This window comes from Ranitomeya imitator, chromosome 10, assembly GCF_032444005.1.
Source record: "Ranitomeya imitator isolate aRanImi1 chromosome 10, aRanImi1.pri, whole genome shotgun sequence".
NCBI classification, from domain to species: Eukaryota; Metazoa; Chordata; class Amphibia; order Anura; family Dendrobatidae; genus Ranitomeya; species Ranitomeya imitator.
In genome coordinates this window covers 9,170,394-9,192,703 of record NC_091291.1, presented here as the reverse complement: position 1 = coordinate 9,192,703, position 22,310 = coordinate 9,170,394, and the positions used below count along the sequence as shown (strand labels likewise).

The 22,310-nt window shown below is 47.9% G+C and overlaps 1 protein-coding gene across 2 annotated transcripts; it reads left to right on the top strand.

Moving 5' to 3' along the window:
* The first annotated feature begins 1,183 nt into the window (after positions 1-1,183).
* Positions 1,184-21,317, top strand: LOC138651953 (FXYD domain-containing ion transport regulator 5-like). 2 transcript variants are annotated; one of them, XM_069742604.1, is made up of 10 exons: positions 1,184-1,353; positions 1,887-1,935; positions 2,324-2,350; positions 5,809-5,883; positions 6,249-6,325; positions 6,788-6,863; positions 18,690-18,728; positions 19,089-19,163; positions 21,062-21,104; positions 21,180-21,317. In XM_069742604.1, the coding sequence occupies exons 1-10, from the start codon at positions 1,318-1,320 to the stop codon at positions 21,202-21,204; spliced, it is 522 nt and encodes a 173-aa protein (XP_069598705.1). In that variant the 5' UTR covers positions 1,184-1,317; the 3' UTR covers positions 21,205-21,317. The 2 variants fall into 2 exon arrangements, with proteins under 2 accessions (XP_069598705.1, XP_069598704.1); XM_069742603.1 differs by having other exon boundaries at positions 6,249-6,329; positions 6,792-6,863.
* The last annotated feature ends 993 nt before the right edge of the window (positions 21,318-22,310 follow it).

Here is a 22,310-nt window from a genome sequence, read left to right as displayed (position 1 = left end):
GTCAGTATTACACAGGAGAGGATTAGATACACAGCTCAGCAGTCAGTATTACACAGGAGAGGATTAGATACACGGCTCAGCAGTCAGTATCACACAGGAGAGGATTAGATACACGGCTCAGCAGTCAGTATCACACAGGACAGGATTAGATACACGGCTCAGCAGTCAGTATCACACAGGAGAGGATTAGATACACGGCTCAGTGTACAGTATCACACAGGAGAGGATTAGATACATGGCTCAGCAGGCAGTATCACACAGGAGAGGATTAGATACACGGCTCAGCAGTCAGTATCACACAGGAGAGGATTAGATACACGGCTCAGCAGTCAGTATCACACAGGAGAGGATTAGATACACGGCTCAGCAGTCAGTATCACACAGGAGAGGATTAGATACATGGCTCAGCAGTCAGTATCACACAGGAGAGGATTAGATACACGGCTCAGCAGTCAGTATCACACAGGAGAGGATTAGATACACGGCTCAGCAGTCAGTATCACACAGGAGAGGATTAGATACACAGCTCAGCAGTCAGTATCACACAGGACAGGATTAGATACACGGCTCAGCAGTCAGTATCACACAGGACAGGATTAGATACACGGCTCAGCAGTCAGTATCACACAGGAGAGGATTAGATACACGGCTCAGCAGACAGTATCACACAGGAGAGGATTAGATACACGGCTCAGCAGTCAGTATCACACAGGAGAGGATTAGATACACGGCTCAGCAGTCAGTATCACACAGGATAGGATTAGATACACGGCTCAGCAGTCAGTATCACACAGGATAGGATTAGATACACGGCTCAGCAGTCAGTATCACACAGGAGAGGATTTGATACACAGCTCAGCAGTCAGTATCACACAGGAGAGGATTAGATACACGGCTCAGCAGTCAGTATCACACAGGAGAGGATTAGATACACAGCTCAGCAGTCAGTATCACACAGGACAGGATTAGATACACGGCTCAGCAGTCAGTATCACACAGGACAGGATTAGATACACAGCTCAGCAGTCAGTATCACACAGGACAGGATTAGATACACGGCTCCGCCGCACACGGTCCTGGTTACACTGTTGCTGTGGGTTTTGGTGGCTTTTGGTTCCTCCTTCCTCGCGGAGGATTAGTCATGAAGGATGTGGCGAGTGGAGGAAATTGCTCACGGTGGTACTTCCTCTAACGTTTCACGTGTTTCGAGCTCGTTCTTCTCATCCTCCCTGTATATCCCCCCTCCGAGCGCTGAGACCCCACCAATCCGCAGCTCTCCGGTTACTCGGGGCCCCGGCACATCTGGACGAGTCCATCATGATCTTCTACATGCGAAATCCAAGCATCAATAAGGTAAGAAACCAAGAGATGGAAACAAAGGAGACGGAAACAATGGAACATCACTGCCCTCCTGCTTCAGCCTTAAAGGGAAACAGAGAAAGGACCTTCAGGGGGCTGAAGAGGCGAGCTCCGCCTCCCTGACTCTTTACAAATGACGTCTGCCGTTTCTCGGGTGTCAGGGTGCGGTGGCGCGTACCGTGCGATCTCAGGGAGTTTGGGCGTTTTATCACGTCAGATTCCATTGTGTCGAATTTATAGTTGCTATTTCCAATATACCTGGATCCAAATAACCAATGGTGGCCAATAGATCCCACCGATATCAACGGAGTCCGTCAGCAATGTGGACAGAATGCAATGTCAACAGCAGCCCGCCTGATTGCTGACGGTTTCCAGGTAACAAGTATTACAGAATGTATTTACTAAACACATAGCGCCGATACTCATAAATGACGGAGCGTCTCCTATCGACCTCAATAAGGAACGCAAGGGGCAAATCTGCCCCAAAGTTGTAGCATTGACGTAACTCTCTTCTTCCTCCTCCTCAGAGCGTCCCCGGACTGCTGCTCTTTATTCTCATCCTCCCGGGATCACCAGGTAAGATGTCAGGGAGTTAAGAAAAGTTTCTTACTTTAGTATCAAACTTTGTTTGAACTGTTTCTAAGTGACGACAGATACAATTATAACAAACCCTCAGCTGTGAGATTTGCTCAGTTTACACATTGGTTTTAGTCTCAGGATGCAAAGAATAATAATAAACTTTATTTATGTAGCGCCAACATATACCGCAGCACTTTACAATTCATGTTTGGTAGAAACTTGCAGAACTTCTCAGAATGCAAAGCTATAACTGGACCCTTAACTGGGGCCATGAGAAAGTCAGAATTTGATGTGTGAATTTAGTAACCACAGGTATAATAAAAGTATACACTGTGTAATAATAATAATAATAATAATAATAATAATAATGTCACTTTCCCTGCAGCTTCTGTTACCGTCACCAGCCCAGCAGGTAAGACCGGAGCCGAGGGAAGAGTGAACGGAGATTGGAATGTTTATCATCTGTATAAACAAATACATAAAAATAATAAACATTGTATCTACAATCAACCTTGAAATAGTCCCAGAAATTGAAGTATTTTTCTCCCAGAAAGTTATTACCATTAAACACAAAAAAAAGCAGAAAGAAAAGCAAACTGGACATAATTTCACTCTAAACCCCAAAAATGGAACAGATAAAATTGTTTGCACACAAGTTTGTTTCAAGCATGTGATGCTCGTTCGCAGTCACCTGTGGCAAGTAACAGGTGTGGGCAATATGAAAATCACACCTGAAACCAGGTAAAAAAGGGGAGAAGTTGACTCAATCTTTTCATTGTGTGTCTGAGAACAGAAAGAGGTGAAGAGAACTGTCTGAGGACTTGAGAACGAACATTGTTATCACCAATCTCAAGGTTACAAGTCCATCTCTAGAGATCTTGATGTTTCTTTGTTCACTGTCCGTGACATAATCAAGAAGTTTACAACCCATAGCACTGTAGATAATCTCCCTGGATGTGGACGGCAGAGAAAAAATTGATGAAAAGTTGCAACGCAGGATAGTCCGGATAGTGGATAAGCAGCCCCAATCAAGTTATCAAGAAATTTAAGTTGTCCTGCAGGCTCAGTGTCAGCGTGAACTATCCTTCCACATGTGATTGAAATGAAACGCCATGGCAGGAGACTCCGCAGGACCCCATTGCTGACACAGAGACATAAAGCTAGACTGCAGTTTGCCAAAATGGACAAGAGTAAGCCAAAATCCTTCTGGGAAAGAGTCTTGCGGACAGATGAGACCAAGATAGAGCTTTTTGGTAAAGCACATCATTCTACTGTTTGCCGAAAATGGAACGAGGAAAAGAACACAATACCTACAGTTAAATATGGTGGAGCTTCAAAGATGTTTTCAGGTTGTTTTGCTGCCTCTACCACTGGGTGTCTTGACTGTCCAGTGTCAGACAGCGTGGTTTGCGTCCTAAGCCATGGGTCTTCCACTAGGACAATGACGCAAACATACAAGAAGAACCCAGAAATGGATGGAAACAAAGCGCTGGAGAGGTCTGAAGGGGCAGCAATGAGTCCGGATCTAAATCCCAGTGATCCCCTGTGGAGAGATCTTATAATTGCTGTTGGGAGAAGACGCCTTCACATATGAGACCGGGAGCAGTTTGTAAGAATGGTCCAAAATTCCAGCTGAGAGAAGGAAGGAGCTTATTGATGGTTATAGTAAGTGATTGATTGCAGATATTTATTCCAAAGGGGGTGACCAAATATTAAGTGGAGGGTGCCAGCAATTTTGCTCTGTCCATTTTTTGGTGTTTTGTTTGGTGAAATTATGTCCATTTTGCCTTTTTCTCAATTTTCTTGGTGTTGTTCCAATACACACGAAGGAAATAAACACGTGTATAAAACAAAGGTGGGAAATTGTGAGAATGTTCTGGGAGAAATGCTTCATTTTCTGGATCAATCTTAAGAGTGGCAACAATTTTAGCCATGATGACTGTATATACAGATTGCGCCCCGGCTGTGACGTGATGTTAAAAGAGGGTCAACTTATGTCTCCTGCATTTAAGTCCTGGACTGAAGGCTGAAATCTACATTGGTGCACAGTGCCCTCTGGTGGCTAGTTGATAGAAAGTGCCAGAAAAAGCACAATTTCCTGCAAATATTCCATGGCCAGGGGTGCAACCCAACATTGGCAGCACCAGGGGGAGCATCCCAGCAATAACAGCACTAGGGGTGCAACCTCAGGATTTCAGGACCAAGGGGTGCAACCTCTGGATTTCAGGACCAAGGGGTGCAACCTCTGGATTTCAGGACCAAGGGGTGCAACCTCTGGATTTCAGGACCAGGGGGTGCAACCTCAGGATTTCACGACCAGGGGGTGCAACCTCAGGATTTCACGACCAGGGGGTGCAACCTCAGGATTTTTAGAACCAGGGGGTGCAACCACAGGATTTCATGACCAGGGGGTGCAAGAATCATGGATAGTATTGATGGTAGGAAGTCATCTGAATATGACAATAGTGTCGATATATAATAGAAAACATAATAATAATGAATATATATATAATATGTAGGAATAAGGCAGATACACGGTGTGGCAAAGTCCTACCACACTAGTATGTAGGTATACAAAGAGTCCAAATAGGGATGAACATAGTATAATCACCAAAGCCGTTGTCTGCGGAGTCAAGTATCAGAGGATCACAGAGATTAGAATGAGGCAAATTGCTCAAATAAAGAATCTGTCACGCTGCTGCAATGTAGGTAGGTGCAGGCTCCACTAGATGGCAGTAGAGAGGAAGCAGGTCTGCACCTAAACAAAGCTGGCCTGCAGTGCAGCAGTGAGGCTACGACGAGAGGCAGCAGAATAGTCAAAACAAGCCGGGTCAAATACTAGACTGTAGCGCAGTCCCAAAGGAATAAGCAAACTCGAGGTCAGAGACAAGCCAGGGGGTCCATAACGGTCAGGAGTGCATAAGCCAAAAGACAAAGGACGGAACAGGTCAGGGTACAAGCCAAGTCAAAACCAGGGAGTCTGCACACTGAAGGGAAACAGGGAGTCAAAGACAGGAATAGGGGACAACAGAGACACGGGTTCAGACAGCAAATGCAGCAGGACAAATCAGAGCAATCAGAGTCAGCTACAGCAGTCCTAGGCAAAAACTACAACTGACATGATCTGCAGGAAACAGCGGGGCTAAATAGCCAACCTGAGACCAGACTGAGACTGAGAAAGGTTAACTCTTGACATGACCAGACTGGGAAAAAAGGACTCAAAACTCAGTCAGGATCATGACAGAATCTAGCCACAATGAGGCATAAAGATAAATGAATACAGGCAGCACCTGGTACAAGAAGGCTGAAAACCCAAAGAAGTGACCTGATGTGTAATAAAGAGAAGGTAAAATAGACATGTGTGGCAGGCAAAGGAGCACCCCGACGCGCGTTTCGCATATAGCTTATTCCGAGGGGTGGTGTCAAAGTCTCATAGGGTCTTTTTTTTATACTACGGCTTACCAATAGCGACTGAGCTTACGGAGGGTTTTGAGGCATTTTTGTAGCAGGTTTTCTTTTAAAAACACTTAGAAGAATGCATGAAAGACTTGTGCTATTATTGTTTGATTGTAAAAACACTTTGCGGTTCATATGAGTTTTTTTTCCCCACTGGCGAAAATTGTTTCAAACTGTGATTAGTCCGGTCAAAAGGCTTCAGGGAAAACAAAAATTTCCTTAAGGCTATGTTCACACGTTGCGATTTTGCCGCAAAAATGTGACGTGTGAACACTAGAAAACGTGTCGCTTTTGTCCACCTCAAAAAAAAACAACCCCTCTGTGTGCACAATCCCCAAGGACCCTGGAGGTAAGACTGGAACGATCAGGGTCCGTTTCTTTTATTAATCTGATTTCTATCATTATTATATTCAGCGTTTGCAGCGCCAACGTTACCAGACAGTTCCAGGCCGAGCGCGGAGGATTCGGGAGCGCAGAGGACGACGCTGGGTAATAAATGCAAAAAAAAAAATCGCTAATAAGTAACAAAAAAAAGGGAAATAACTGTTCCAATAGCTAAACCAGCCCCCTTCTCTGTGTGTGCAGACTGAAGGGGGCTGGCTTAGCTGGTCGTCGGACAGTACCATCCAAATACAAAGAAAGGCCGTTACTACACAGTGGATGATGGGTGATGAAAATAAAAATATGTTAGTTATTTATAATCATATAATGAACACTAGTAAAATCATTTTTTTTGGGGGGGTTAGGGGGGAACTTGCCCTTTAAGTGATGAAATGCCTATACAAACATTATCAGGACTACAACGCAATCAATAACCGCAAGTTAATTGTAGGCGATGGATTTATTTTATGCAGTTTATCCAGACCGGTCACAAAACAGCAGCAGCGATGACCCTACAGACCCCCCAGAAACTACAGAAACTGCAGCAGGTCTAGGTAAGACCGATATGAAGTCGTCATGGACACTAATAAAAAGTTCCAAAACTTTCTAAAACTTTTACTTTTGTTTATTCTAACTTTTTACAAGCCGGTCCTTTCCGTTTACGGATAGAAACATTCTTATTTGTACAATAAAGATCTAAAACTTCTTGACAATGAGATCAACATTCCGAACTCCGGACTGATACATTGTTGCAAACAGGAGCGGACAGAGATCTTTACGTAGTATCTGATATTAGTGGGTTTTTAAATCTCAACGTGCTAATAAGTAAACGGACAGCAACCAGAGATCTTAAAAAATTGACCCAAAATAAAACGAATGATTTAATTGGACAGCACTAATGATTTGAAGCCTTTTTAGCGGGATGATTAATGTTCTATTTCATAACCGAGGTGAATGGAGTAAGTTATAAGCACCCGCCGGTCATCGCATGGTTAACGTGTTCTCGTTAATTACAGAAACCTCTGCAATGTTCACGTCCCCAAATGGAGGCGGAAGCCCAAAATTTACCGTGACCACCAGGATCCCAGGTGAGAGGAGGCTCGTCTTATAGCGCCCCCTATCTACGCTCTAGAAACACGTGGATGTGAAGATTATAAATAAAAAGAAAGTCAATGCGATAAAACATAGATTATTGGTCAGGATGATACATACGGTGCTGATAGTCTTAGTTACTCACCGGTTAACGGTGTTTTTCGGAGTCCATGACAGCACTACGGAGAGAGGGGATCCGCCCTTCAGGAACAGGAAACCTACAGATATATAAGGGCGGCACCTCTCCCCACGCATCAGTTGGTTTACAGAGCACAAGAGGACCACCAAGGTTAATAGCATACAAAATAAACAATAATACAATATTAACTATTCACTACCCGTGAATTATATATAAGTAAAGGAAGAGGTGTACACCCAGAACTTAAGAAGACGGGAGGGTATGTACAGGTGCTGTCATGGACTCCGAAAAACACCGTTAACCGGTGAGTAACTAAGACTTTATTCGGTCGTCCATGACAGCACTACGGAGAGAATTACAGAGAGTAACTAACTAGGGAGGGACTACAGCTTGCAGCACCCTTACACCAAAAGAGAGGTCAGATGAGGCACCCAGGTTCAATCTATAATGGTAATAGAAAGTGTTTGGAGAAGACCAAGTAGCAGCCTTACAAATCTGGTCGATCGACACCTCCAATCTTTCCGCCCACGAAGCCGCCATAGCTCTAGTGGAATGCGCTTTAAGACCTTCAGGCGCCGGCTTGCCCTTTGAGATGTATGCCAGCGAGATAGCCTCCCTGATCCATGTAGCTAGAGTAGACTTCGATGCTCTATGCCCTTTCCTACTACCCTGATAGGACACGAATAGGGCATTATCTAACTTCCAGGGATCAGTTACCGCTAGATACTGCAGGATACATCTTCTTACATCTAAAGTGTGTAACTTCCTTTCCTTATCGTTAGTAGGATTGGGGAGGAAAGATGGAAGAACTATTTCCTGTGTTCTGTGGAAACTGGACACTACCTTAGGAAGATATGCTGGATCAGGGGATAGTATCACTCTATCATCCCTAAGCTGCATGTAAGGGGGAACCCTGGATAATGCTTGGATGTCACCTATCCTACGCGCCGATGTTATGGCCACCAGGAAGGCTACTTTAAGGGATAGATGTTTAATAGAGGCTGAAGTAATTGGCTCAAATGGGGCCTCTGTCATGGCTGAGAGGACTAGGTTCAGGTCCCAAGGCATGACTCTATTCTTTACAATTGGCCTAGACCGTTTTGTTGCCCTGATGAATCTGCTGATCCAGTGATTCTCAGCGATGTTGCAGCCAAAGAGGGCCCCCAAGGCTGATACCTGCACCTTAAGAGTATTTGGGGATAACCCCATATCTAACCCCCTTTGTAAGAACTCCAAGATCTGGTCTATTGGTATTGACTGACCAGCTATTACCCCCGAGTTCTGAAGAAATCTCTTCCAGATTCTGACATAGATTTTTGTGGTTATCACTTTCCTGCTTTTCAGCAGTGTGTTAATGAGGGCCGGTGAGAACCCCCTATCTTTTAGTAGCGCCCGCTCAAAATCCACGCCGTCAGATGAAGGCCAACCGCTCGAGGATGGTAGACTGGACCCTGGGATAGGAGATCCGGAATGTCTGGCAAGACCCATGGATCGGACATCGACATAGCCCTCAGGCATGGAAACCACGTCCTTCTGGGCCAGAAGGGGGCAATTAATACTACTGTGGCTTTGTCCTTCCTGATTTTCCTCACCACCAGAGGAAGTAGAGACAGGGGAGGAAAGGCGTAGGCTAGCCTGAAGTTCCAGTCTATGAGGAGGGCGTCTACTGACAGGGGATTTTCTCTGGGGTTCAGAGAGCAGAATTGTGCCACTTTCCTGTTTTCTTTTGTGGCAAACAGGTCTACCTCTCGTTGTCCCCACCTTTCCACGATAAGGTCGAAGATGGTGCCGTTCAGGGACCACTCTCCCTGCCTTAATGTGTTGCGACTTAAGAAATCCGCTGTAGTGTTTTCTGCCCCCTTTATGTGTAGAGCCGTCAACGAGAGAAGATGTTGCTCTGCTAGATGAAACAGACGATCTGCTACACACATCAGGGATCTGGAACGAGTCCCGCCTTGGTGATTTATGTATGCCACGGTGACTCGATTGTCCGAGAATACTCGCACGTGGTGGCCCTGTAGACAGACAAGGAGTGTTTTAACCGCCTGCTCCACAGCCGTCAACTCCTTTAGATTGGAAGACATCTCTATCTGATTACAATCCCACAGCCCCTGGACCAATGTATCCCCCATGTGAGCCCCCCACCCAGAAGGGCTAGCGTCCGAGGTGACCACGCGAGTTATATTATATTCCCAGGGGACCCCTGTGGACAGATTCTCTTGGTCCAACCACCAACCGAGGGATACAATAGCGTCTTGGGATAGGGTCAGCAGGCTCTCCAGACATCCCCCCAACCTTTTTTGATGCAACAGCACCTCGCCCTGAAGTATCCTTGTATGATACTCAGAGGCGTATCTAGGGTTTCTGGCACCCGGGGCAAGAATTCATTTCGGCGCCCCCCCCCAGGACATATGTGATTTTCACACTTAGTCATGTACCCACGAGCTCCTCTCCCTAATGCTCTCAATATTCAGTGAAAAACTGAGAGAAGCAGAAGAGAAGCTCGTTGTCACAGGACCACAAGTCTGAAAGTCGCATATGAGTGAAGTGTCCATGTGACGACTACTGGAACCTGCAGAGCTGAATCCTGACATCGCAGCTTCTGAATTCTTTTAGGATTCTCCCTTGCCGGTGGACGGTCATGTCAGCAAAAGCATGTGATTTGTATACTTCTGACCACATTCCGACTAGACGTGCCGGCCTCGCTCAGTTCATTTTCATTGAGTGAGGCCACACATGTCTAGTCAGCACGTGACCGCATGTATGTAAATCACCAGCACGAGAGAATCCTGACAGCGTGCAGGGCGCACTGTGAGAATTCAGAAGTCTGCAGTCACAAAGAATGACTGCAGACTCATTACAAACCTGGACAACCCCTTTAATGCTCCTAACATAAATAAAAACATGAGTTAGTCAGTATCACAATGTTATGATTAGGTAATTCAGAACCACAATGGACCTTGAAGTTCAGAGCACACAAGTGACCTGACAAAACCCACAAAACATAGGACGAGCTCTGAGACGTGGGAACTCTGCTGACCGCAATCCCTAATCCTATAATACCACACTAAAGGTAGCCGTGGAGCGCTCCTGACAGACCTAGGCGCCTCGGGCACAGCCTGAGAAACTAGCTAGCCCTGAAGGTAGAAAAATAAGCCTACCTTGCCTCAGAGAAATTCCCCAAAGGAAAAGGCAGCCCCCCACATATAATGACTGTGAGTAAGATGAAAATACAAACACAGAGATGAAATAGGTTTAGCAAAGTGAGGCCCGACTTACTGAATAGATCGAGGACAGGAAAGATAGCTTTGCGGTCAACACAAAAACCTGCAAACAACCACGCAGAGGGGCAAAAAGACCCTCCGCACCGACTAACGGTACGGAGGTGCTCCCTCTGCGTCTCAGAGCTTCCAGCAAGCAAGCAAAACCCAAAAAGCAAGCTGGACAGAAAATATAGCAACAAAATAAACACAAGCAGACTTAGCTTATGCTGAGCAGACAGGCCACAGGAAAGATCCAGGAGGAAGCAAGACCAACACTAGAACATTGACTGGAGGCCAGGAGCAAAGCACTAGGTGGAGTTAAATAGAGCAACACCTTACGACTTCACCACATCACCTGAGGAAGGAAACTCAGAAGCCGCAGTACCACTTGTGACCACAGGAGGGAGCTCTGCCACAGAATTCACAACACACAAATAACATTTACATCCAGGTACCTTATAGATGTCGTCATCTCTGGAGTCGTTCTACTTCTTTTCTTCATCTTGTCCAGACCCCATGATGAGTTTTCTCATCCACAGCCGTCTCTGCAGACTTCCATCTTGTCCGCTCTTTTGCAGAAAATCTCCACATGACGCCCTTAAAGATACAAGTGTCATTATAATGCTCCTGAATAAAAAATTGCCCCTCACTATATTGTCTGCCCAAAATATGACCCCCACACTGTCCCTCTTATGGTACATACTCTTCACTCTAACCTCTCCTTTCCATACCGGTCCCCTCTTCACACTGTCCTCTCACACTGTGTCCCCCTCTATAGGGCCCAGTATTTGTACTGTACTCTGATTACACTCCCCCCTCCTTGGTATACTGTCCTCTGCTGGCTGTGCCCTTACACTGTCCCCTCATTCTACACCCCTACTGCTCAGTTTCTATTCTGTGCCCACTCACTTTTCTCCCGCATACTGTCTCCTCACACTATTCCCTTCCCTCCTCATACTGTCTCCTCTCACATCCCTCCTGTTCACCAAACTGTCTCCTCATATATTTACCCCCTCGCTTTCTATACTGCCTGCTCACCCGACTCCCTATATTGTGTCTGCACACATCCCATCACCCTCACTCCCCGTACTCTGTCCACATACATTTTTCACATTGCTACTCATACTGTGTCCACATACATTCCCCCGTTCGCTCCTCATACTGTCTGCACCCATCCCCCATACTGTTTCCTCAGATATGCCCCCCATTCTCCTGAACTGTTTCCTCATATATGCCCATTATTTTCCTCTACCCCACCCCATCATTGCTCTCTTCACCACCTCCATCTTTACTTTCTCCACCACCACTATAATTGCTTTCTACCCCACCACCCCATAATTTCCCATTCCACCACCTCCATCATTTCCTCCTTTGCCTTTTCTACCATATCCATCATTTTCTTTTCCCCCACCATCTCCATCTTTGCCCTTTCCACCACCATCATCATTGTCCTTTCCACCATCACCATACTTGCCCATTCCACCACCTCCATCATTTTCTCCCCCTCCAATATCATCAGTGTGCTTTCCACCACCACCATCCTTGTCCATTCTACCACCTCCATCATTTCTTCCCCCCCTCATTATTGCCCATTCCACCACATCCATCATTTCCTCCTCCCCCTCCATCCCAATTATTGCCCTCTCCCCGTCAGTCCCATCATTGCCCTCGCCTCTCCTCTCCGTACACACACAAAACCATTTACGTCTCTGCACATTCACCCGCAGCGCTACGCATGCACGCACAAACACACACACACACACTGAGTACAGTAATGTAATGGCCACACCTAGTTACTCCTACACACGTGGCTGAGCTCCGTACACCTTGCACACACGGCTCCGCTCCGTACACACGTGGCTCCACTCCATACACCTCGTATACACACGGCTCAGCTCTGTACACCTTGCACACACGGCTCCGCTCCGTACACCTCGTACACACACGACTCCGCTATGTACACCTCGTACACACACGGCTCCACTATGTACACCTCGTACACACACGGCTCTGCTATGTACACCTTGCACACACGCAGTTCAGCTCTGTACACCTCGTACACACACACACGGCTCCGCTCCGTACACACACACGGCTCCGCTCCGTACACACACACACGGCTCCGCTCCGTACACACACACACGGCTCCGCTCCGTACACACGGCTCCGCTCCGTACACACACACATGGCTCCGCTCCGTACACACACACACGGCTCTGCTCCGTACACACACACAGCTCTGCTCCGTACACATATGGCTCCGCTCCGTACACACACACGGCTCCGCTCCGTACACACACACAGCTCTGCTCCGTACACACATGGCTCCGCTCCGTACACACATGGCTCCGCTCCGTACACACATGGCTCCGCTCCGTACACACATGGCTCCGCTCCGTACACACACACGGCTCCGCTCCGTACACACACACGGCTCCGCTCCGTACACACACACGGCTCCGCTCCGTACACACACACACGGCTCCGCTCCGTACACACGGCTCCGCTCCGTACACACACACATGGCTCCGCTCCGTACACACACACACGGCTCTGCTCCGTACACACACACAGCTCTGCTCCGTACACATATGGCTCCGCTCCGTACACACACACGGCTCCGCTCCGTACACACACACAGCTCTGCTCCGTACACACATGGCTCCGCTCCGTACACACATGGCTCCGCTCCGTACACACATGGCTCCGCTCCGTACACACATGGCTCCGCTCCGTACACACATGGCTCCGCTCCGTACACACACACGGCTCCGCTCCGTACACACACACGGCTCCGCTCCGTACACACACACGGCTCCGCTCCGTACACACATGGCTCCGCTCCGTACACACATGGCTCCGCTCCGTACACACATGGCTCCGCTCCGTACACACATGGCTCCGCTCCGTACACACATGGCTCCGCTCCGTACACACATGGCTCCGCTCCGTACACACATGGCTCCGCTCCGTACACACATGGCTCCGCTCCGTACACACATGGCTCCGCTCCGTACACACACACGGCTCCGCTCCGTACACACACACATGGCTCCGCTCCGTACACACATGGCTCCGCTCCGTACACACATGGCTCCGCTCCGTACACACATGGCTCCGCTCCGTACACACACACGGCTCCGCTCCGTACACACACACGGCTCCGCTCCGTACACACACACGGCTCCGCTCCGTACACACGGCTCCGCTCCGTACACACACACATGGCTCCGCTCCGTACACACACACAGCTCCGCTCCGTACACACATGGCTCCGCTCCGTACACACATGGCTCCGCTCCGTACACACATGGCTCCGCTCCGTACACACATGGCTCCGCTCCGTACACACATGGCTCCGCTCCGTACACACACACGGCTCCGCTCCGTACACACATGGCTCCGCTCCGTACACACATGGCTCCGCTCCGTACACACACACGGCTCCGCTCCGTACACACACACGGCTCCGCTCCGTACACACACACGGCTCCGCTCCGTACACACACACGGCTCCGCTCCGTACACCTAGTACACACATGGCTCTGCTACATCCACACAAACCACTCCTGACCCTTACCCTCGTCCAGCACCGAGCACCATGACAATCAGCAGAGTCCTGCACTACACAGAAGCCCTTCATCATGTGACTCCTGACTCCTCCCCCCCGTGACCTCATCACAGGTCCTGTGAGCACAGAGCTGCACAAGCAATAGCTGTGGTGTGCGGCTCTCTGCGGTGGAGGGGCTCTGCTCAGCTGCGGGACAAGTGCAGTCCCACCCGAGCCTCCTTGGACCGCCGCATCATCAGGCGGCCCGCTGGCGCCCCCCTGTCGGCTGCGCCCGGGGCACATGCCCCGGCTGCCCCCCCCTGGATACGCCACTGATGATACTGAGCCCATCGGACTGCTGGAATGCAGGACGAGAGAGAGCCTAGCAGAGACATGGCTTTTCGTAGGGACATGGTGGGGTTTTTAGTGGCATTCAGCACCTGAAGGTGCAGGCGATCAATTTTTTTCTTGAGGCAAACGGCATTCCTGAACCTGGGAATCCAGGGTCAGGCCCAAAAATCGCTGCACCGTCATGGGCTGTAACCGTGATTTTTTAATGTTTAGCATCCACCCCAGACGCTCTAGAGCCGACATCACTTTATGTAACTGTTCCAGACAGTGATCCGCCGTTTTACCTACGATAAGGAGATCGTCCAGGTAGGGGATTATTAGAATGTTGGACTCATGCAGGTGTGCCATAACTTCCGCCATCACTTTGGTAAATACCCGAGGGGCGACCGAAATCCCAAAGGGAAGGGCCCTATACTGGAAGTGTTTTACTACCCCATCCAACCGTACCGCCACCCTCAGGTATCGTTGGTGACCTGCATAAATAGGGATATGGTAATAGGCGTCCTTCAAATCCAATACTACCATAAAGCAGTTTTTAAACAGCAGTTTTATTGCGGTGTTTATAGTTTCCATTTTAAATGGTTGCACGGTCAGAAATTTATTCAGTGCTCTAAGGTTAATGATTGTTCTGAAGGAGCCGTCTGGTTTACTTATCAGGAATAGAGGAGAGTAGAATCCACTACCCTGTTCTCCTTCCGGAACCTCAGATAGGACATTTTTATTGAGCAGATCGTGAACTTCCGCTTCCAGGGCCGCCTGTTCTGCTGGAGAGGATCTGAGAGGTGTGATTCTGAAGAAGTTCTGAGGGATAGAGGAGAATTCTAGCCGCAGACCCGTAGCTACCAACCCCAAAATCCAATCACTGCTGGAGATCTTGGACCAGGCCGGGTAGAAGGCAGATAGTCTACCTCCCACCGGGGCGACTAGTCATTGGGGTGGTTTTTTGATTTCACGGGGTGGCTCCTGACGTGCTCCACCAAACATGAACCCAGTACCTCTCTTCTTTTTTTTCGTCCCATCTGCTCTGATCTCTGGCCGGTCTCTTCCGAAAGAATCTTTTCCCTGCGAAGGGGCGCCTGTAAGAGGTAGTTGGAAGATTAGGAAACTTCTTCTTTTCATCTCCGGCTTTCTCTAGTAGCTCATCTAGGACTGGCCCAAACAGGTATTCCCCTTCGCATGGGATAGAGCACAGACGGGATCTGGATTGAAGGTCACCCGGCCAACATTTCAGCCATAGGGCCCTCCGCGCTGCGTTCGATAATCCTGCCGCTCTAGCCGCCATTCTTGCTAAATCCGCAGAAGCGTCTGCGAGAAAGGCAGCGGCATTTTGGATTGTTGGCAGGAATTTCAGCATGGAATCTCTGGAAACACCTTCTTCTAATTTAGACCCTAGCTGATCCAGCCAGACCATCATCGATCTGGCTGCGCATGTCGCAGCCACAGCAGGTCTCAAGGCACCAGCCGACATTTCCCAAGTCCCTTTCAGGAACGAGTCCGCCTTTTTATCCAGAGGATCTTTTAGGGAAGCCATGTCATCAAAGGGGATAGATGATTTCTTAGATGCCTTAGACACTGCTGCGTCTAATTTTGGCGCCTTATCCCAGGTGTTCACCATGGGGTCCTCAAAGGGGTACCTTCGTTTAAAGGCCGGTGGAAAAGAGCCTTTTTTCTCCGGCTTCCTCCATTCTCGTTTAATGAGGTTCTGCACCTTGTCGTTAAGCGGAAAAGACCTTCGTTTTTTAGGGTCTAGACCGCCAAACATTAGGTCCTGTGTTGAACGCTCTGGCCTTTCGTCCGCCACCCCCATAGTGGATCTAACTGATCTAATTAGTTTGTCCATTTGGTCCAACGGGAAACAGAAACGATTAGACTCTTCTTCTGAAGAGGACGCTGAGGAGACAGAGGCGTCTGAATCAATCTCCCTACTTGGGCCAGCGGACGAATCTGAATTTGAGGCGCTAGGCTCCCTTCTTCTCTTGGAAGGCTCTGCCCGGGACAGGGATTTCAGGGAATCCTTCACCTCCTTTCTGATAATCTCCCTAAGATTTGAAGTGAAATCGGGAGACTCCTCCGCCACCTATGGGAGCGGAGAAAAGGCTATGTCACTTATCCAGTGCTACCGCTATATAGTATCCTATTTAACTATTTCCTACCGTCTGCCGCACACACGACTGACAAAGTCTTTTAGGGTAGGCGTCTGGCAAAGGGCAAGCGCATAGCGCGCACTCCTTGTTTTTTGATTTACCAGCGCTTTTTTTCCCCTACGGAAATAAACATAGGAAAAGACTGCATCAGGGTACATTCACGAAGATCTCTTACCCAGGCAGTAGCGGTAGGTACCGGTTCACTGGGGGGTCGGTCCAGATCCTTCTGTCTTGATCTGCGACTGGCATGATTGCTGCGTCCGCGGGTCTTCTGCTGGGGGTTTGCAAGGGTCTCTGAGGATCTGTCCTGCTCCTGCTCCAGCAGACCAACGGCAGCTTCTGGCACCTCCATAGCTGCAGATGGCCATAAGCAGCTCTGCAGCAATCTTGATTAGCTATATATAGCCTTCCCCCGCCGGAACATGTGCAGGTGCATATGGTCAGTAATTACTCTCCCCCCTGCACCTGACCCTGCTCCATCCTCCCCCGCCCCTGAGCGCTCCCCCCCCTCCGCTCCCATCACAAGCAGGACGCGGTGCTTTCAGCTGAAGCCGGCCGGCGTCCGACTTCCGGTCCCGGCTCCGCCCCCTCGCCGCATCACTTGCGGAACCGGCTAGAGCGGTGAGCGACGCTCCTGGAAGCCGGGGACGGCGTCGCCGGATCCTCCAGCCGCACGCCGCCATACCGACGCCCACGTGGCCCCAGCAGTGCGGCGATCGCGGCGGAAGCCGGCACCCGAATCCGCCCCGATCCCAGAGGAGTGCGGAGGGCGTTGCCGGAGCCTGCGCCGCCCGGATGGGACCCGAGGTAGGGAGTCAGGGCACGAGAGCGAACGGAGCCCGGGGGGAAGGGGGGGGGGGAACATACTCACCTTCTGACCGCAGAGACAGCCTCCTCTGGACGCCGCTCGCCTCTGCACCGCTCACTGACGTGGAGCCCTACCCGGGCCCACCGTGGCGCTTCCAGGGACCCGCACTGCCCGAGGTAGGAGACCCCCTCGCTACCTGGGTCGGACAGCCGGCCTGGGTGCTTGATAGGAGAAACTGACGAAAATCTGTAGGGAATCCTGTCCTCCAGGAACAGGAAACCAACTGATGCGTGGGGAGAGGTGCCGCCCTTATATATCTGTAGGTTTCCTGTTCCTGAAGGGCGGATCCCCTCTCTCCGTAGTGCTGTCATGGACGACCGAATAAAAATATTTATAGGAGGGGGGTGAACTTATTTACCAAATAATAAGGAAATTATCCCTAGTTTGTAGGATAGGGAATAACTTGCAGATTCTAGATCTGCGCTGACATTGGCTCTGCTGCCCCATCCAGACATTCGGATGCTCAACCTCCCTCCATTCATTCATTGTCTATGGCAGGGGTCCCCAACGCCAGGCCTCGAGGGCCGCCAACAGTGCAGGTTTTCAGGATTTCTTTAGTATTGCATTGGTGGTAATGTGATCATCTGCACAGGTGATGATTCCAACCCCTATGCAATACTAAGGAAATCCTGAAAACCTGCACTGTTGGCGGCCCTCGAGGCCTGGAGTTGGGGACCACTGGTCTATGGGACTGGTGGAAATAGCAGAGCTCTGTACTCTGCTGCCCCATCCAGAGATTCCGATGCTCAACCTTCACTCCGGTCATTGTCTATGGGACTTGTTGGAAATAGTGGAGCTCTGAACTCTGCTCCCCCATCCAGAGATTCGGAGGCTCAACCTTTGCTCTATTCATTGTTTATGGGACTGATGGGAATAGTGGAGCTCTGTACTCTGCTGCCCCATCCAGAGATTCGGATGCTCCACATTCGGTCCATTCATTGTCTATGGGACTGATAGAAATAGAGGAGCTCTGTACTCTGCTGCCTCATCCAGAGATTTGTATGCTTCACATTCGTTCCATCCATTCTCTATGGGACTGATGGAAACAGTGGAACTCTGCCGCCCCCATCCAGAGATTCGGATGCTCAACCTCCGCTCCATTCATTGTCTATAGGACTGGTAGAAATAGTGGAGCTCTGTACTCTGCTGCCCCATACAGAGATTCGGATGCTTCACCTTCTCTCCATTCATGGTCTATGGGACTGGTAGAAATAGCGGCGCTCTATACTCTGCAGTCCCATAGATAATGAATGGAGTGGAAGTCGAGCCCTGTTTTCCTAGGGGTTCGGGAAGTTATCGCCCATCATGTGGATATGAAATAACTCCAAAATAATGATAGATCATGTGACAAGTTAGCAGAATTAATAGATATAATTAATAGGTTCATCTTACCTCTGTGCATGATGTGGTTTGGACGATCAATTACTGCAGTAAATGGACTATATGACGGCAGAAAGGAAAATAATTAGGAGCCATTAAAGAAATAAATCTATTTGTTACATTTCAGATGAGAAATTAAGAAAGGAACATGATGTTTTCACCTACGGTGAGTAGAATTAATCTCTCATGTAGCAAAATATTATTACAAAGTAATTAAAACCTGACATAATATTATAGTAATAGTACAGATATTATTATATGAGGGGTCGTCCCTCCTCGGGCATTTATGGTCTATACTCAGGAGGCCAGGACGCCGGCTGCACATGCGCAGCTTCTTTTTTCCTTCCGTCATCAATATTAACCTTGAAAAATGGTGAACTCTGATTAAAAAATAAATAAAATAAAACCATAAATATTTCATTACATCTAGCACGGATATGTCACTGTTAACCCCTTAGAAATCTCCGGAGTAAAACTGTAGGACGTGGGATTGATGATTGATTGTTACATTGTTTCCACATCGCAGATGACCGTAGTCTGAGAACGTGGGGTCTGATCTGTGCGCTGATCCTCTGCGTGATCGGGATCCTGGTGCTGACGTGTGAGTATCTTCGAGGGTGTGTATATGTAAGGGGCGCAGGGCGGTAATGTGTTTCCCAAAAATAAATGGGGTCCCAGTTCCCACATTTCGACCACTGTCTCCACGATATTGGATCCAGGAATCAGCCGCACATTCAATAGGGAACACCCGATTCATTTTTCAACTGAACGGTTCAAGTACGATCACATTTAAGACGTAGCGCCCTTTGCCACTTGCTTCCTTCACATAGAACATCTCACGTCCATCACTGATTTCCCCTATTGCCTGATCCTCCTGTCAGCAGCCGCACATTCAATAGGGAACGCCTCATTCATTGTAACAAATTTGTCTTTATTGAACAGTCGAAGTACGACCATATTAAAGACGTAGCGCCCTTTGCCACTTGCTTCCTTCACATAGAACATCTCACGTCCATCACTGATTTCCCCTATTGCCTGATCCTCCTTTCAGCAGCCGCACATTCAATAGGGAACGCCTGATTCATTGTAACAAATTTGTCTTTATTGAACAGTCGAAGTACGACCATATTAAAGACGTAGCGCCCTTTGCCACTTGCTTCCTCCACATAGAACATCTCACGTCCATCACTGATTTCCCCTATTGCCTGATCCTCCTGTCAGCAGCCGCACATTCAATAGGGAACGCCTGATTCATTGTAACAAATTTGTCTTTATTGAACAGTCGAAGTACGACCATATTTAAGACGTAGCGCCCTTTGCCACTTGCTTCTTCCCCATAGAAGATCTCATGTCCATCACTGATTCCCCTATTGCCTGATCCTCCTGTCAGCAGCCGCACATTCAATAGGGAACGCCTGATTCATTGTAACAAATTTGTCTTTATTGAACAGTCGAAGTGCGACCATATTAAAGACGTAGCGCCCTTTGCCACTTGCTTCCTCCACATAGAACATCTCACGTCCATCACTGATTTCCCCTATTGCCTGATCCTCCTGTCAGCAGCCGCACATTCAATAGGAAACACCTGATTCATTGTAACAAATTTGTCTTTATTGAACAGTCGAAGTACGACCATATTTAAGACGTAGCGCCCTTTGCCACTTGCTTCCTCCACATAGAACATCTCACGTCCATCACTGATTTCCCCTATTGCCTGATCCTCCTGTCAGCAGCCGCACATTCAATAGGGATCACTTGATTCATTGTAACAAATTTGTCTTTATTGAACAGTCGAAGTACGACCATATTTAAGACGTATCGCCCTTCGCCACTTGCTTCTTCCCCATAGAACATCTCACGTCCATCACGGATTTCCCCTATTGCCTGATCCTCCTGTCAGCCCCAGGGTTTAGCAATCCGGCTCCGCAACATTTCCATGCCCATCTTCCCCTGCACGAAAGGGTTGTCCGTGCTCTTCATAGCCCCAAACTCAACCTACTCTCCAGATGTTACAGGAACTTCGTTCCCATGCCATGCTTAGCCCACTGCATCTTGAACTCCCCCTAGCAACAAACTCCTTCTCGAACTGACTAAACCAGGAAATTGTTGCCTTTTACTGGCCCTAACCCTTCCCACTTTGGGCTTGGACCAACCACCAACTCTCTCCTTTCCCAGTCAGTTCACCTTTCACCTATTTAACTTTAGTCACTACCCCCAACTAAGTCTTCCCCCTTTCTAACTTAATCCCCAAGTCCTATTCTATGCTTTATATACTATAAACGTAACAATGAATAACATTATTGATTAGTCACAATACAATACACTAACCGCGCACATTAGTGCCCATGAAACTCTATGCAGAATCACATATTAATAGAGTCACAAAAATGCAATAAAACCATACACTTGGTACAAACCCTGTTTAGAGAGGGGGGCGGCACACACTGCCCCCGTCACACCCTCACATATACAAAACGAAATATCTGGTTTTATTTACAGGTGGAAGGTGTCGAGGAACGTGCTGCCGAAAACGACAAAAGCGGTAAGCTCCCATCTGTAATAATTGTTGTGGACAATAAATTAAATTTCCTGAAAATATCTTTTTATTTGCTTCCAGGAGATACAATGTATCAGGGATCTAGGCTCTCGGATATGGAGTGATAACGCCACATTTCTTGTGAAAAAGGAAAAAGAAAAAAAAAAACAATATTTGTTTCTTTTTACACGACTGTACAATAAACTACATTTATTCTAAGTTACCGACTTATTGTTCTCCGGCGCCACCTGCTGTTTATAAGTATAAATACAAGTTACCGCAGAGGGGGGTCACAGTGAGAGGTTTTCAGTTTTGCAGTTTTCTGCATCCAGTAACTTTCCAATAGTTGTAAAACTACAACTCCCAGCAAGGCTGCAGTTAATGGCCCCCCCCCCAAATCTTCACACTAATGTTTTTGGTGTATAGGTGACATACCATTTCATACAAGACATGTGCAAAGTTAACACATAACAGTGCCCTTTCCCTAGTTAGGCTCCTCACATTCCTCTTTAAAAAAAAAAAAGTCAAAACAGCTTTCAATGAATTTTCAAGCAGTGCTGTAGTGTAAAGTATAGAGGAGAGATAAAAGGACCAAGAATTAGGAAACGTGCACACAGTTGTTTTTTTAGCAAGTTTTGCAGCACAAACTATTAAAAAAATTGAGGTTTTGCTCCAAAAAAACTCTTTAAAAAACCCAACCCCGTCTGCACACAAAAAAAAAAAAAGTAAAAACAGCTTTCAATGAATTTGCAAGCAATGATGCAGTGTAAAGTATAGAGGAACAGATAAAAGGACCAAGAGTTGGGGAACGTGCACACAGTGGTTTTTTAGCAAGTTTTGGAGCACAAACTATTAAAAAAAATTGAGGTTTTGCTCCAAAAAAACTCTTTAAAAAACCCAACCCCGTCTGCACACTTAAAAAAAAAAGTAAAAACAGCTTTCAATGAATTTGCAAGCAATGCTGCAGTGTAAAGTATAGAGGAACAGATAAAAGGACTAAGAGTTGGGGGAACGTGCACACAGTTGTTTTTTAGCAAGTTTTGGAGCACAAACAATTAAAAAAATTGAGGTTTTGCTCCAAAAAAACTCTTTAAAAAACCCAACCCCGTCTGCACACTTAAAAAAAAAGTAAAAACAGCTTTCAATGAATTTGCAAGCAATGATGCAGTGTAAAGTATAGAGGAACAGATAAAAGGACCAAGAGTTGGGGAA